This window comes from Melanotaenia boesemani, chromosome 6 (assembly GCF_017639745.1).
Source record: "Melanotaenia boesemani isolate fMelBoe1 chromosome 6, fMelBoe1.pri, whole genome shotgun sequence".
Taxonomy (NCBI): Eukaryota; Metazoa; Chordata; class Actinopteri; order Atheriniformes; family Melanotaeniidae; genus Melanotaenia; species Melanotaenia boesemani.
Window position 1 is genome coordinate 1,539,409 of NC_055687.1, and position 16,736 is coordinate 1,556,144.

The following is a 16,736-nucleotide window of genomic DNA, read 5'->3' on the forward strand; positions in this document are numbered from 1 at the left end:
GCTACAGACTGGTTTATATTGGGATTAAAAGCTGCAACAGACTGGTTTATACTGGGATTAAAAGCTGCTACAGACTGGTTTATAGTGGGATTAAAAGATGCTACACACTGGTTTATACTGGGATTAAAAGCTGTTACAGACTGGTTTATACTGGGATTAAAAGCTGCTACACACTGGTTTATACTGGGATTAAAAGATGCTACAGACTGGTTTATACTGGGATTAAAAGATGCTACAGACTGGTTTATACTGGGATTAAAAGATGCTACAGACTGGTTTATATTGGGATTAAAAGCTGCAACAGACTGGTTTATACTGGGATTAAAAGCTGCTACAGACTGGTTTATACTGGGATTAAAAGATGCTACACACTGGTTTATACTGGGATTAAAAGCTGTTACAGACTGGTTTATACTGGGATTAAAAGCTGCTACACACTGGTTTATACTGGGATTAAAAGCTGCTACAGACTGGTTTATGCTGGGATCAAAAGCTGCTACAGACTGGTTCATGCTGGGATCAAAAGCTTCTACAGACTGGTTCATGCTGGGATCAAAAGCTTCTACAGACTGGTTTATACTGGGATCAAAAGCTTCTACAGACTGGTTTATGCTGGGATCAAAAGCTTCTACAGACTGGTTTATGCTGGGATCAAAAGCTTCTACAGACTGGTTCATGCTGGGATCAAAAGCTGCTACAGACTGGTTTATACTGGGATTAAAAGATGCTACAGACTGGTTTATACTGGGATTAAAAGATGCTACACACTGGTTTATGCTGGGATCAAAAGCTGCTACAGACTGGTTTATACTGGGAATAAAAGCTGCTACAGACTGGTTCATGCTGGGATCAAAAGCTTCTACAGACTGGTTCATGCTGGGATCAAAAGCTTCTACAGACTGGTTTATGCTGGGATCAAAAGCTTCTACAGACTGGTTCATGCTGGGATCAAAAGCTTCTACAGACTGGTTCATGCTGGGATCAAAAGCTTCTACAGACTGGTTTATGCTGGGATCAAAAGCTTCTACAGAGTGGTTCATGCTGGGATCAAAAGCTGCTACAGACTGGTTCATGCTGGGATCAAAAGCTTCTACAGACTGGTTTATGCTGGGATCAAAAGCTTCTACAGACTGGTTCATGCTGGGATCAAAAGCTGCTACAGACTGGTTCATGCTGGGATCAAAAGCTTCTACAGACTGGTTCATGCTGGGATCAAAAGCTTCTACAGACTGGTTTATACTGGGATCAAAAGCTTCTACAGACTGGTTCATGCTGGGATCAAAAGCTTCTACAGACTGGTTTATGCTGGGATCAAAAGCTGCTACAGACTGGTTTATACTGGGATCAAAAGCTTCTACAGACTGGTTCATGCTGGGATCAAAAGCTTCTACAGACTGGTTCATGCTGGGATCAAAAGCTTCTACAGACTGGTTTATACTGGGATCAAAAGCTTCTACAGACTGGTTCATGCTGGGATCAAAAGCTGCTACAGACTGGTTTATACTGGGATCAAAAGCTTCTACAGACTGGTTCATGCTGGGATCAAAAGCTTCTACAGACTGGTTCATGCTGGGATCAAAAGCTTCTACAGACTGGTGTATACTGGGATCAAAAGCTTCTACAGACTGGTTTATACTGGGATCAAAAGCTTCTACAGACTGGTTCATGCTGGGATCAAAAGCTGCTACAGACTGGTTCATGCTGGGATCAAAAGCTTGTAGAGACTGGTTTATACTGGGATCAAAAGCTTCTACAGACTGGTTCATGCTGGGATCAAAAGCTTCTACAGACTGGTTTATAGTGGGAGTAAAACGCTCGGCTTATACAGACTGGTTAAGATCAAGAGTTAACAGGAAGTTGAGCAGGTGGACCTGATAAAGTGGACGGTGGGTAGGTACTAAAGTCAAAATGGAGTCAAATTGTCGGACAGAAGGAGGGACCTGAAGTACTTCCTGTGTTGCAGGGCGAGAGGGGCCAACCTGGACCAAGTGGACCTCCCGGCATCCAGGGTTGTTCCGGACTCCGAGGACAGAAGGTAGCACAGCACTCACACTGATATCTGTCACACGTTGATGATGTGAAGATAACTCGGCTGCTTGTGTCCACAGGGATATCGCGGTCTCCGTGGAGACAGGGTGAGTGGCGGCAGCTGGCTGGGATGTGATGGGTCACGTGATGTAGTTAGAGTCTCATTAGAGGAATTTTCCAATGTTTCAGGGTGAAGACGGAGAGGACGGGCTGGACGGGATCGATGGAGAACAGGTACCAGCATAATCTTCATCGTCATCTTCATCACCAGGTATCTGTAGTCTGAAGCTGTGTCCCACTTCAGTGTCTGCACACTGATTGGTCGGCTACATACGTCATCGTGTTTAGTACATTAAAAAACACGTTTGTTAGACGGTGGCATTAAAATTCTGAAATCTTTGATATTCGTGGATTTTTAAGGGGTTAATGAAGAGTCCACCGGCTGGAAAACAGCAGAGCCTCAGGCTGTTCTTTTTTTAATGGTTATGTGGTTGGCGTTAACGTTCACTAACGTGTCCATAAGCAAATGTAGTCATTTCAGAGGTTCATGTGATTGAATGTCCTACGTTGTTGCTGCGAGACGCTAGGTAGACTGTCCCATTTCACCAACGTTAAGCGGAATTCAGAGGGTGCAGCCTACATAGGACCCTCCGTAGCCTACATAGTCCTAACACTCCAAAGTGTGCAGATCCTGCATTGGGACACAGCTTGAAGGTTCATATTACGAATCTTATAAACAATCCAAGATGGCTGCTGTCATACTGGGAATGAAAACAGGAAGATTTCCCAAAGATCCGTTGGAACGTTACAGAGCCGGAAAAAGATGGCCATCCCGTTGCTATAGTAACTGGAGTCACTGCTCCACTCCCAACATGTGGAGGAAGTGCCCTCCTTCCTGATGACAGGATGAGACGCGCCGCTCGCTGATGTTCAGATAAAGTCGAGGGAGGAAATGAGCGGGTGTGTTCAGGAAACGAGCTGATTGGACGGATTCTTCAGGCGCTGACATGTTTCTCTGGCTCTGCGTTCGCAGGGAGTAACGGGACAAGATGGAGCTCGAGGAGAACGAGGAAACCCAGGAAACCCAGTAAATATCTTCACTTTTCTCTCAGTCTGTTCAACAGGTTCAGAAAATAAGTAAAAAAAAAACACATTTGGTCTGTTTTCATCATGAATTTATGACTGATTATCCTTTCATTTAATCAATGGTTAAATGGGAAAAAATACATGTAAAAAATTCTGAAAATCTGTCAAATTATAAAATTATTCAATTAAAAATAAATAAATCTAAAAAAATGTATGAAATCTAAAGAAAATAAAGTTAAAAATGAAGTAAATCATGATAGTAACATTCTAAATATCTATGAAATTATAGTTTTTATTTAGACTATTTAGATGACAACTCTAAACTATTATAAAGATGTAAATAAGAATTTAAATAAGCAATAAAATAACTAAATAAAATAAAATTACTAAATAAAATAAAATAACTACAAATTGTAATAACAGGATTCTAAAAATGATGATGATGAAAAAGGTCAGATCTGTACGTATATAAAGCTTTTACATGTACGTCACATTCACACACATTCACCCATTCACACACATTCACACACACATTCACCCATTCACACACACACAGTCACCCATTAACACACATTCACCCATTCACACACACATTCACCCATTCACACACACACTCACCCATTCACACACACACTCACCCATTCACACACACACTCACCCATTCACACACACACAGTCACCCATTCACACATTCACACACACTCACACACTGATTCAACCACGACCCATCAGGAGCAGTTAGGGGTTCGGTGTCTTGCTCAGGGACACCTCGACATGAGCTCTCTTGGCCGGGATCAAACCAGCAACCTTTGGGCTACAGGATGACCGCTCTACCCCCTGAGCCAAGCCGCCCAGATGTCAGCAGGTGAACCGGATTATCCCAGACTTTCTTTCCTCAGACCAGCATAGATACACGGTCCCTCCAGTTTGTCCTGGTTCTGGTTCTGGTCCTGGTTCTGGTCCTGGTCCTGGTTCCTTCTCCTGGACTTTCTGTCTTTTGAATAAATGTTCAGACTAGTTGATAACTTACAAATTTTTAGGTTACACAGCCTTTCAGAAAAATTTGTTTTTACATGTGAAAATGTTCTAGGATGATTATGTTTTGAAATATTAAAACTAATTAATAATTAATTTTCTCTCCTCTTACCCGAAGCATCCATCTTTATAACAAAGTTCAAAGTTTTTATTGTCATTATATGAGTAAAATGAGACCCGGGCGGGGACTCCTGACTACAGACAGAACCCACTAAAAAAAGTGGATTCGCAGTATAAAATATGTAGGAAATAAAATCACAGCATCAAAGAGGACAATGTTCACGGTTTACCACAAATATAAAGAAACAAAAAAGTCATTTAATGATCATTTATTCCAAGTAATCCCGGCTGGTGTTTACAACCAGGTAGAACTGGGAAGGATGGAGCTGCACAGCGAAACATGCAAGAAAAATGAATAAAACAGGTTTAAACAGGATGAAATGTTCCCTCAGGACATCACACCACGTTGACCTCTGACCTCTGGCTGCTTGATTGACAGCTCGATCTTTCCCCCACAGGGTATCCCAGGTATCAGAGGGGAGGTGGGGCTGCCAGGACAGCGAGGACTGAGAGGAGATCCGGTGAGTTTCTGAACTAAGTGGTGAAATCTGGAGGCGTTCATGTTGGTGTTGTTGGGCTGAAACCTGCAGCAGGAGGAGAAATATGACCTCTGTGTTGCATCATGAGTGGAGCATCATGGGATTAGTGGTTGACAGAACTATGAGATGTTTCCTGATTTACTGTCCAGTAAAAAGGAGGGAGGCGACTGGGCGTATCTGTCAGAGCAGATCTCCGAAAATCCTGAAAGGAAACAGAATATTTCTCTTTGTTCATGTTATTCCTGCTCTGAAGCTGCTTTGCTTGTTTCTGAGGAAGAAAACAAGAAAAGAAATCTCTCATTTTGGTTGTATACGGAGTGAAATTAGTCTCCAGATTCATCAGTCTGCACTTACATAAATACATGTTGCATTTAGGTGCAGGTGGAAAGCTGGGACATCTGAGATTTTTCCCTTCATTTTCCACATTTGTTTAATCGGGTGACCTGTCCAGAAAAAAAATCATTTATTACCCTATGATGGCTAGAAAGAGAAGAAAGATCATGCTGGTATAAATAAACAGTGATGGTGATGATGCCATATTAGTGATGAAGCTCAGAGCCCCGTGATGAAGAACATCCAGACGGAGACACTTAGGCAAAGCAGGGACACAGAAAACATCCAAAACCAGCAGAAAGCAGAAAGACGGGATTTAATCCTGGAAGGAAAAACAGCCTCAGTTCCAACGTGATGCTGGAGGGAGAGAGAGAAAGAAAGAAGGAAAGAAATAGAAAGAATTTAAGGTTAGAAGGAAGGAAGGAAAAAAATAGAGTGAAAGAGAAAGACAGAAGGGTAGAAATGAATGATAGACAGAAAGAAAGAAGGAAAAAAAGAAAGGAGACTCATACCCATAAAGCTCCTCTTGGCAAAGTAAATTCACGACACAGCAGCCAGACCATCATTCTGCCGCCACCGTGCTGGACAGGACGACGAAGAGAAAAAAGAAAGAGGCTGTTAGGATCTTCCTGTCTTCGCTTTTAACTGCATCTTAATTTATTTTATATCATTTTATTTTATTACATTTTATCACTTTTAGCACATTATTTTATGAAGTCCATCCATCTATCCATTCATCCATCCATCATCCATCATCCATCCATCCATCCATCCATCATCCATCATTCATCCATCATTCATCCATCCATCCATCCATCCATCATTATTGTTGCTGCTCTTATTTGTTCTCTGACTGACTTTAAGTTTAGACTTAGAAATAACAAATCTCAGATGACCCAGCTTCCTACCTGCACCTAAATGCACCAAGCGTTTGTTGAGCTGGGATGAGGCTGAAAGTCTCCGAAGTCCACATGAACATGTATAATCTGATTCGTGCTCGTCAGGTGATGCATGTTGACACATTTAACAAGCTGTTAGCTCCGGAGTCTTTTTAACCTGAAATGATCTCATCTGTGAAGCTGGAGGTTCAAATCTGGGGAAAATGTTCCTGTTTGATGCGTTCATGTGGACAGTTATTTTCTTACTATTTAGATGTTTGAAAGTTCCTGATAAAACGTTTTACACACCTGTAAACCATGTAATGAGACTAATTTCACTCCATATAAAACCAACCAAGATGAGTCTTCTGTTATTCTTCATCATCCAGCCCTCATCTTCACTGCTTCTGTCGTCTGTAAGGTGAACTTGTTTCTGGCATCTGATGATACTGTAGTAGATCTGATGGAAGCGATTCTCCTCGTCCAGGCGTAGAAATGATGCTCTGTGAAACACGTGTCTGCAGGATTTGAGGATCCAGATCTCCATTTTGCAGGATTCTCAGCTCACATCTCTGTAGTCGAGTCTGTAAAATGTTAGAAATCAGCTGTTTTCAGCGTTGACGTGCCTGGAGCTGGATTCTTTTACTTCAGGACAGGTTTAATACAGGCTTTGTCTTCGTGTTTCGTCTCTCAGGGTGAACCAGGCATTGAAAACACCTCACCTGGAGCCAAAGGAGAAGCCGGAAACCAAGGTTTACCGGTAAGAGACCTTTTCTAGCTCTACAGAGACATCTTCATCCTGTATCCAACCAGGAATCTGTGCTGGTACAAGATCAGAGTTAAAAAACACATCCACAGTGGAAAACAGGCAGTAAGCCCAGAAAGGGGACAGAGAGACGTTTCTGTCCTATTTTCACACCTCCATCCTCTCTGATGCTCAGATCCAGCTGGATTAAAGCTGTTTGCATCAACAGGGTGCAGCAGGACCGGACGGACGTCTCGGTGAGAGCGGCGTCGTCGGAAACCCGGTGAGAATTTATCTTTTTTGCCAGTCTGTAAAAAAAGGTTCAGTTTCAGGATTAGAAAGAAATCAGCTGGAAACTGAAGATGCAGATGCTGGTTTTCTGCTTTGTTTGCTTCTGGCTGGACTAGTTGTTGGAGTGCAGGATGGTGACACCAAAATGACATACCAAGTTCATTTTCCCGTCCACGACTGGGTGTTAACCACGTTTTCCCCTCAGAACTTATCAGAACCAGGTCTGGTGGTGCTTCTTACTGCAGTCGGCTCCTCTAGCAAACATCTCTTTTTTTTATTGAGGAAGCTGTTAAATTGTTAAACTGATGAAAAGAAAACATCTGGATTAGGCCTATACAGAATTACTCACAGGTGTTTATCGGCATCAGTGGGAACACAACGCTCAGGTGGACATGCCGATTTCCTCCAAAGATGCTGCATTCAGGGCCCAGTAGGGAACACGGAAACCAGCTGGACAGCCTCACATGGAGACTCAGACAAGAAAAGACTGCGTTTATGGGTTTTACAGTTACAGCAGCTCCCTCAGTCCTGCTGATGGTCCAGAAAGATCAGAAACTGGTCCAGCTGATCCAGTTCTGTCCGTTTGTGTTGTTATGGTTACAGACTTCCCTTTCTGCCTCTGTTAGAGGGGAAAACTGAAAAATTAAGACAAAAAATTCATATTTACTTTTTAAATTGTTCAGATTTCCTGGACAAGGTAGAATAATTGTAAAACCTTAAGCTGAGCTGAAACCCGGATCCTGTGTTGGTACCAGAGTTCATGTTTGTGTTGTGTTCAGGGTCCGGATGGAAGAAGAGGCACGGCTGGTGTGAAGGTAGGAAATCCAACAGCAACACACTCAGAGCTGCTTCCCAGACCAGGAAACACATCCTGAACTCAGTGTTTCTGCAGGGCTCGCCCGGAGAGCCCGGTGCTCCAGGACTGCAAGGCATCCCCGGAGCTTCAGGTCCACAGGTGAGTCACCAGGCAGGGCGGTGACAGCTTTTCACTACTTCCTGTTTGGGGTTGGCATCCTTTACATGTAAAATAAAGTGAAACATTTTAGATGAAATTTGTTCTAACGCTCCATGTCTGCAGGGTCCCAGAGGGGTCAGAGGTCAACCAGGGCCCATAGGAATTCCAGGCCTTCCTGGAGCTCAGGTCAGTTTGTCTTCTCTCATTTCATTTAAAAAGAAAGGTTTTATTTTCCCTTTCAGCAGCTGCGTGTAGTCAGAGTGAAGCGCAGTGGACCCAGCAGACCGCATTCAGGAAAACTACATGTGGATCTGAACTTGGGCATAAATGTGGATCCACATGGACTTCTCATGTTGGTAACGTGGTGTTGGAACATTTTCAGGTGGATCAAGTCTGGGTTTTTACATGTGGACCCACATATGAAACACATGTGACGCACATGTGTAAACATGGTTTTGGAACAGATGTGCTTCACATGTGATGGATCACGTAAAAATGTTCTAAAACCACAAGAAAAAACATTAGCTCCGGTTAAAACCGGTTCATCTCATCTTTTGTTGCTTAGCAACCACAATCTGAACCAGTAAAACCAGAAACCAGCTCCAGCTTTTCTCTTCACATGATCTTTAATTCGTCTGGCCAGCTGGCAGAGACCAGCTGATGGAGACAGATTTTCATAACTAGTTGATCTTTTAAGACTCAGCTCCTTCTGATCCAACAAGACGCTTTTCTCTTCACATTATCTTCCGCGTGGTTTCACATCGGTTGTCATGACAGCAGTGTGTATGTTCCACCACACGCTGAAACCAACGAGGCCATGAAGAATTGAAGTTATCGACAGGGCAGAGACTTCATGGCCAGAGGCGGCGTTTATTGTAGCAGCACCAACCTGAGGAAAGTCCTGCCGAGATACCACCAACACATCAGCTGTTCTACGCTGGCAAGAACACACTCGGTCATGTTTACACCCCTCACACAAACACGTATAAGGTCCTTCCTCGCTCTCCTTTATTCCATTCAGCAGTGCTCCGTCCAATCAGACTCAGCTCTGCTTCAGCGCGACGGAGTGGGTGTGTTTAAGGATACTTACATGAACACATACACGGACGCGGTCATTGGTTACATCAGGAAATGCATCGATGACATCATACCGAGGATTACTGTGTGGACATTTCCAAATCAGAAGCCCTGGGTTAACCAGGAAGTCCGTGCTAAACTTAAAGCACAGACAGACGCCTATAACTCAGGTGACTTGGAGAAGTACAGGAAGTCCAGGTACGCGCTCCAGTTCAGGGACAAAGTAGTCTTATTACAAGGGCTCCAACACCAGGAGCATGTGGGCCGGATTAAAAACTCTACAAAAAGAAGACCAGCAGTACTGAGGTGATGTCTGTATTTCTGTCTGAAGCTCTGAACACCTTTTCTGTCGCTATGAGAGCACCTCTACAGATACAGAGGTACAAAAGGCTCAGGAGGACCACTGCCCACCTGATATCCAGGACAGACGTGTGCAGAACTTTAAAAAGGATAGACACACATAAGGCTACTGGACCTGACAGCGTCCCCGGCAGACCAGCTGGCAGACATCTTTTCATCTTTTCAGACATTTTCAATATGTCACTGCTTCAGTCTGTAGTCCCCACATGCTTCAAGAAGATCATCACTGTCTCTGTCCCCAAGAAAACCAAAATCCTTGTCTGAATGACTACCACCCAGAAGCCCTCACTTCCACCATCATGAAGTGCTTTGAGCGGTTAGTTAAATCATTCATTACTTCCTCCATCCCGGACTCATTAGACCCACTTCAGTTTGCCTACAGGCCCAACAGGTCAATGAAGATGCCCTCCACACTGCCCTTTCCCATCTGGACCAGAGGGACACACATGTGAGATGCTGTTTATTGTCTACAGCTCAGCGTTTAACACCATTGTGTCCTCCAAACTTCTCACCAAGCTCAGAGACCTCGGGCTCAACAGTGTCCTCTGGGACTGGATCCTGAACTTCTTGACAGGCAGACCACAGGCGGTGTGGATGGTTGGCACCACCTCCTCCACCCTGACTCTGAACACCGGCCCCCCCAGGGTTGTGTGCTCAGTCCTCTGCTGTATTCCTTGTTCACGCATGATTGCGTAGCCACCCACATCTCCAATACCATCGTTAAATTTGCTGACGATACGACGTCATTGGCCTGATCAACGGTAATGACGAGACGGCCTACAGAGAGGAGGTCAGAGGCCTGACATCTTGGTGCCAGGACAACAACCTCCATCTTAACGTCAACAAAACTAAGGAACTGATTGTGGACTTCAGGAGGAGGCAGAGGGAGGAACACGCCCCCCTTTCCATCAACGGGGCTACAGTGGAAAGAGTCAAAGCTTCAGATTCTTGGGGTTCACATCAGTGAGGACTTCACCTGGACTCATCACACTGACCTTATTATAAAGTCAGCCAGACAGAGCTCTTCTTCCTCCGCAGGCTACGGAGGCTCAACATGGACAAAAGGATCCTCTGCAGCTTTTATAGCTGCACCATAGAGAGCATCCTGACTGGCTGCATCACCGCCTGGTACAGCAGCTGCTCCGTCCTCCACCACAAGGCTCTACAGAGGGTGGTGAAAGCTGCTCAGCACATCACCAGGACGGTCCTGTTGTCCATGGAGGACCTCTACACCCAGCGGTGGAGGAGGAAGGCCACCAAAATCATGACGGACCCCAGCCACCCCAGTTACAAACTGTTTTATCTGCTACTGTCTGGCCAAATGTTTGGCAGCATTCAAGCCCGTCCCACCGGCTCAGGGACAGCTTCATACCGCAGAACATAAGACTTCTAAATGCTGTCAGCAGCAACGATTAAATAACAACATCTTTTTATTGCTTGTAAGATATTTTACTGTATAACTTGTTTTATTATTCTTGCTTTTTGTGTTCAACTATTTTAATTGTGGTTTATATTCTTTTTAGTATTGTTAGGAGAGCCTGGATCTAAGAATTTCCCTGCCAGTGGTTATTGATGTAACTGTTAATAAATCCATTCATTCGTTCACCTCTTCGTTAAATCCTTGGCTCGCTCTCCCTTGCTACGACTTCATGAGGAACCCTGAAGGAACCGAACAGAACCATGGAGGCGTGAGGCTGCTGTGGGGCCTCCTGCTGGTTCAGAGCTGCAGAAGGTTTTATTTTAGTTAGTGATGCAACAGAAAATCCTTCTTTCCACACACAGTCCTCCTCTGGGCTCTGGAGACCTGTAGGTCATCACATCTTCATCATCCTGAAGACGCCGTCTGATGTTGTGGTTTCACATTTGGCGCCTGTAATTATTGTGTCATAAATCTGCCGACATCTGGGACCCATCAGCTCCGAGTCCAGACTCTGGATGTGGGAGGAAAGATGATCCGTCTTTATCTTCTTCTTTAACTTTTTTAACCAGAAAATCCCAGTTAGGTGAGGCAGCTTTTCTGAAGGAAGCCTGACAAAGATAGACAGCAGCCGTAGACGTACAGGTAAAAAATAAAAGATAAATAAAAAGATTAGAGATTATATTTCCAACCACATCATGAAATATGCTTTGCTACAAACAATTTTAATTTACTTAATTTTTATTTAATGTTTATTTTATCGAATTTCATTTTGTTTTTACTCATTTAGTTTTATTCATTTTTTTAATTAAAATTTAAAATGCATTTTTTTATTTTATAAAATTGATTTATTATTTATTTTCATCTATTAATTTTAATTTAATTCTTTTAAACAAATGTTTAACCTTTAAAACTGGACAGAGAACAATAAGATGAGAAAAGGTTTGGTCACTGTTGGTCTGTGTGTTATTTCTACAAAGTTCTGTTAGTAATAAATTCTGTTTTCTTCTTCTGGTCGACCTTTATGCTGCTACATCTATTCATACATTCATTTTACATCATTTACCTCCCAATCTGACAGCTGCTACACACTGGTTTATACTGGGATTAAAAGCTGGTACAGACTGGTTTATACTGGGATTAAAAGCTGCTACACACTGGTTTATACTGGGATTAAAAGCTGCTACACACTGGTTTATACTGGGATTAAAAGATGCTACAGACTGGTTTATACTGGGATTAAAAGCTGCTACAGACTGGTTTACACTGGGATTAAAAGCTGTTACAGACTGGTTTACACTGGGATTAAAAGATGCTACAGACTGGTTTACACTGGGATTAAAAGCTGTTACAGACTGGTTTACACTGGGATTAAAAGATGCTACAGACTGGTTTATACTGGGATTAAAAGCTGCTACAGACTGGTTTACACTGGGATTAAAAGCTGCTACACACTGGTTTATACTGGGATTAAAAGATGCTACAGACTGGTTTACACTGGGATTAAAAGCTGTTACAGACTGGTTCATACTGGGATTAAAAGATGCTACAGACTGGTTTACACTGGGATTAAAAGCTGCTACACACTGGTTTATACTGGGATTAAAAGCTGTTACACACTGGTTTACACTGGGATTAAAAGATGCTACAGACTGGTTTACACTGGGATTAAAAGCTGCTACACACTGGTTTATACTGGGATTAAAAGCTGCTACACACTGGTTTATACTGGGATTAAAAGCTGCTACAGACTGGTTTACACTGGGATTAAAAGCTGCTACACACTGGTTTATACTGGGATTAAAAGCTGCTACAGACTGGTTTATACTGGGATTAAAAGCTGCTACAGACTGGTTTATACTGGGATTAAAAGCTGCTACACACTGGTTTATACTGGGATTAAAAGCTGCTACAGACTGGTTTATACTGGGATTAAAAGCTGTTACACACTGGTTTATACTGGGATTAAAAGCTGTTACAGACTGGTTCATACTGGGATTAAAAGCTGCTACAGACTGGTTTATACTGGGATTAAAAGCTGCTACAGACTGGTTTATACTGGGATTAAAAGCTGCTACAGACTGGTTTACACTGGGATTAAAAGCTGCTACACACTGGTTTACACTGGGAATAAAAGCTGCTACAGACTGGTTTATACTGGGATTAAAAGCTGCTACAGACTGGTTTACACTGGGATTAAAAGCTGCTACACACTGGTTTATACTGGGATTAAAAGCTACTACACACTGGTTTATACTGGGATTAAAAGCTGCTACAGACTGGTTTATACTGGGATTAAAAGCTGCTACAGACTGGTTTATACTGGGATTAAAAGCTGCTACAGACTGGTTTACACTGGGATTAAAAGCTGCTACACACTGGTTTATACTGGGATTAAAAGCTGCTACAGACTGGTTTATACTGGGATTAAAAGCTGCTACAGACTGGTTTACACTGGGATTAAAAGCTGCTACACACTGGTTTATACTGGGATTAAAAGCTGCTACAGACTGGTTTATACTGGGATTAAAAGCTGCTACAGACTGGTTTATACTGGGATTAAAAGCTGCTACAGACTGGTTTACACTGGGATTAAAAGCTGCTACACACTGGTTTATACTGGGATTAAAAGCTGCTACAGACTGGTTTATACTGGGATTAAAAGCTGTTACACACTGGTTTATACTGGGATTAAAAGCTGCTACAGACTGGTTTATACTGGGATTAAAAGCTGCTACAGACTGGTTTATACTGCGATTAAAAGCTGCTAAAGACTGGTTTATACTGGGATTAAAAGCTGTTACAGACTGGTTCATACTGGGATTAAAAGCTGCTTCACACTGGTTTATAGTGGGATTAAAAGCTGCTACAGACTGATTTATACTGGGATTAAACGCTGCTACAGACTGGTTTATACTGGGATTAAAAGCTGCTACAGACTGGTTTATACTGGAATTAAAAGCTGTTACAGACTGGTTCATACTGGGATTAAAAGCTGCTTCACACTGGTTTATAATGGGATTAAAAGCTGCTACAGACTGATTTATACTGGGATTAAACGCTGCGGCAGACTGGTTTATACTGGGATTAAAAGCTGTTACAGACTGGTTCATACTGGGATTAAAAGCTGCTAAAGACTGGTTTATACTGGGATTAAAACTGTTACAGACTGGTTTATACTGGGATTAAAAGCTGTTACAGACTGGTTTATACTGGGATTAAACGCTGCTGCAGACTGGTTTATACTGGGATTAAAAGCTGCTACAGACTGGTTTATACTGCGATTAAAAGCTGCTAAAGACTGGTTTATACTGGGATTAAAAGCTGTTACAGACTGGTTCATACTGGGATTAAAACTGTTACAGACTGGTTTATACTGGGATTAAAAGCTGTTACAGACTGGTTTATACTGGGATTAAAAGCTGCTACAGACTGATTTATACTGGGATTAAACGCTGCTGCAGACTGGTTTATACTGGGATTAAAAGCTACTACAGACTGGTTTATACTGGGATTAAAAGCTGCTGCACACTGGTTTATACTGGGATTAAAAGCTGCTACAGACTGGTTTATACTGGGATTAAAAGCTGCTACAGACTGGTTTATACTGGGATTAAAAGCTGCTACAGACTGGTTTATACTGGGATTAAAAGCTGCTACAGACTGGTTTATACTGGGATTAAAAGCTGCTACAGACTGGTTTATACTGGGATTAAGAGCTGTTACAGACTGGTTTATACAGGGATTAAAAGCTGTTACAGACTGGTTTATACAGGGATTAAAAGATGCTACAGACTGGTTTATACTGGGATTAAAAGCTGCTACACACTGGTTTATACTGGGATTAAAAGCTGCTACAGACTGGTTTATACTGGGATTAAAAGCTGCTACAGACTGGTTTACACTGGGATTAAAAGCTGCTACACACTGGTTTACACTGGGATTAAAAGCTACTACACACTGGTTTATACTGGGATTAAAAGCTGCTACAGACTGGTTTATACTGGGATTAAAAGCTGTTACAGACTGGTTTATACTGGGATTAAAAGCTGCTACAGACTGGTTTATACTGGGATTAAAAGCTGTTACAGACTGGTTCATACTGGGATTAAAAGCTGCTTCACACTGGTTTATACTGGGATTAAAAGCTGCTACAGACTGATTTATACTGGGATTAAACGCTGCTACAGACTGGTTTATACTGGGATTAAAAGCTGCTACAGACTGGTTTATACTGGGATTAAAAGCTGTTACAGACTGGTTCATACTGGGATTAAAAGCTGCTTCACACTGGTTTATACTGGGATTAAAAGCTGCTACAGACTGATTTATACTGGGATTAAATGCTGCTGCAGACTGGTTTATACTGGGATTAAAAGCTGTTACAGACTGGTTCATACTGGGATTAAAAGCTGTTACAGACTGGTTTATACTGGGATTAAACGCTGCTTCACACTGGTTTATACTGGGATTAAAAGCTGCTTCACACTGGTTTATACTGGGATTAAAAGCTGCTACAGACTGATTTATACTGGGATTAAACGCTGCTACAGACTGGTTTATACTGGGATTAAAAGCTGCTACAGACTGGTTTATACTGGAATTAAAAGCTGTTACAGACTGGTTTTATACTGGGATTAAAAGCTGCTTCACACTGGTTTATACTGGGATTAAAAGCTGCTACAGACTGATTTATACTGGGATTAAACGCTGCTGCAGACTGGTTTATACGGGGATTAAAAGCTGTTACAGACTGGTTCATACTGGGATTAAAAGCTGCTAAAGACTGGTTTATACTGGGATTAAAACTGTTACAGACTGGTTTATACTGGGATTAAAAGCTGTTACAGACTGGTTTATACTGGGATTAAACGCTGCTGCAGACTGGTTTATACTGGGATTAAAAGCTGCTACAGACTGGTTTATACTGCGATTAAAAGCTGCTAAAGACTGGTTTATACTGGGATTAAAAGCTGTTACAGACTGGTTCATACTGGGATTAAAACTGTTACAGACTGGTTTATACTGGGATTAAAAGCTGTTACAGACTGGTTTATACTGGGATTAAAAGCTGCTACAGACTGGTTTATACTGGGATTAAAAGCTGCTACAGACTGGTTTATACTGGGATTAAAAGCTGCTACAGACTGATTTATACTGGGATTAAACGCTGCAAAAGACTGGTTTATACTGGGATTAAAAGCTGCTACAGACTGGTTTATACTGGGATTAAAAGCTGCTACACACTGGTTTATACTGGGATTAAAAGCTGCTACAGACTGGTTTATACTGGGATTAAAAGCTGCTACAGACTGGTTTATACTGGGATTAAAAGCTGTTACAGACTGGTTTATACAGGGATTAAAAGCTGTTACAGACTGGTTTATACTGGGATTAAAAGATGCTACAGACTGGTTTATACTGGGATTAAAAGCTGCTACAGACTGGTTTATACTGGGATTAAAAGCTGCTACAGACTGGTTTATACTGGGATTAAAAGCTGTTACGGACTGGTTTATACTGGGATTAAAAGCTGTTACAGACTGGTTTATACTGGGATTAAAAGCTGCTACAGACTGGTTTATACTGGGATTAAAAGCTGTTACAGACTGGTTCATACTGGGATTAAAAGCTGCTTCACACTGGTTTATACTGGGATTAAAAGCTGTTACAGACTGGTTCATACTGGGATTAAAAGCTGCTTCACACTGGTTTATACTGGGATTAAAAGCTGCTACAGACTGATTTATACTGGGATTAAACGCTGCTGCAGACTGGTTTATACTGGGATTAAAAGCTGTTACAGACTGGTTCATACTGGGATTAAAAGCTGTTACAGACTGGTTTATACTGGGATTAAAAGCTGCTTCACACTGGTTTATACTGGGATTAAAAGCTGCTACAGACTGATTTATACTGGGATTAAAAGCTG

At 42.2% G+C, this 16,736-nt stretch overlaps 1 protein-coding gene across 3 annotated transcripts in view; it reads left to right on the forward strand.

Moving 5' to 3' along the window:
* Positions 1 to 16,736, forward strand: part of LOC121641522 (collagen alpha-6(VI) chain-like) — a 100,076-nt gene that overhangs the window by 57,108 nt on the left and 26,232 nt on the right. For all 3 annotated transcript variants that reach the window (XM_041987704.1, XM_041987705.1, XM_041987706.1), the window contains 10 exons: positions 1,964 to 2,035; positions 2,109 to 2,135; positions 2,218 to 2,262; positions 3,062 to 3,115; positions 4,668 to 4,730; positions 6,654 to 6,719; positions 6,934 to 6,987; positions 7,775 to 7,810; positions 7,888 to 7,950; positions 8,074 to 8,136. In XM_041987704.1, the coding sequence (XP_041843638.1) occupies positions 1,964 to 2,035; positions 2,109 to 2,135; positions 2,218 to 2,262; positions 3,062 to 3,115; positions 4,668 to 4,730; positions 6,654 to 6,719; positions 6,934 to 6,987; positions 7,775 to 7,810; positions 7,888 to 7,950; positions 8,074 to 8,136 (543 nt within the window). The remainder of the gene's footprint in view (positions 1 to 1,963; positions 2,036 to 2,108; positions 2,136 to 2,217; positions 2,263 to 3,061; positions 3,116 to 4,667; positions 4,731 to 6,653; positions 6,720 to 6,933; positions 6,988 to 7,774; positions 7,811 to 7,887; positions 7,951 to 8,073; positions 8,137 to 16,736) is intronic.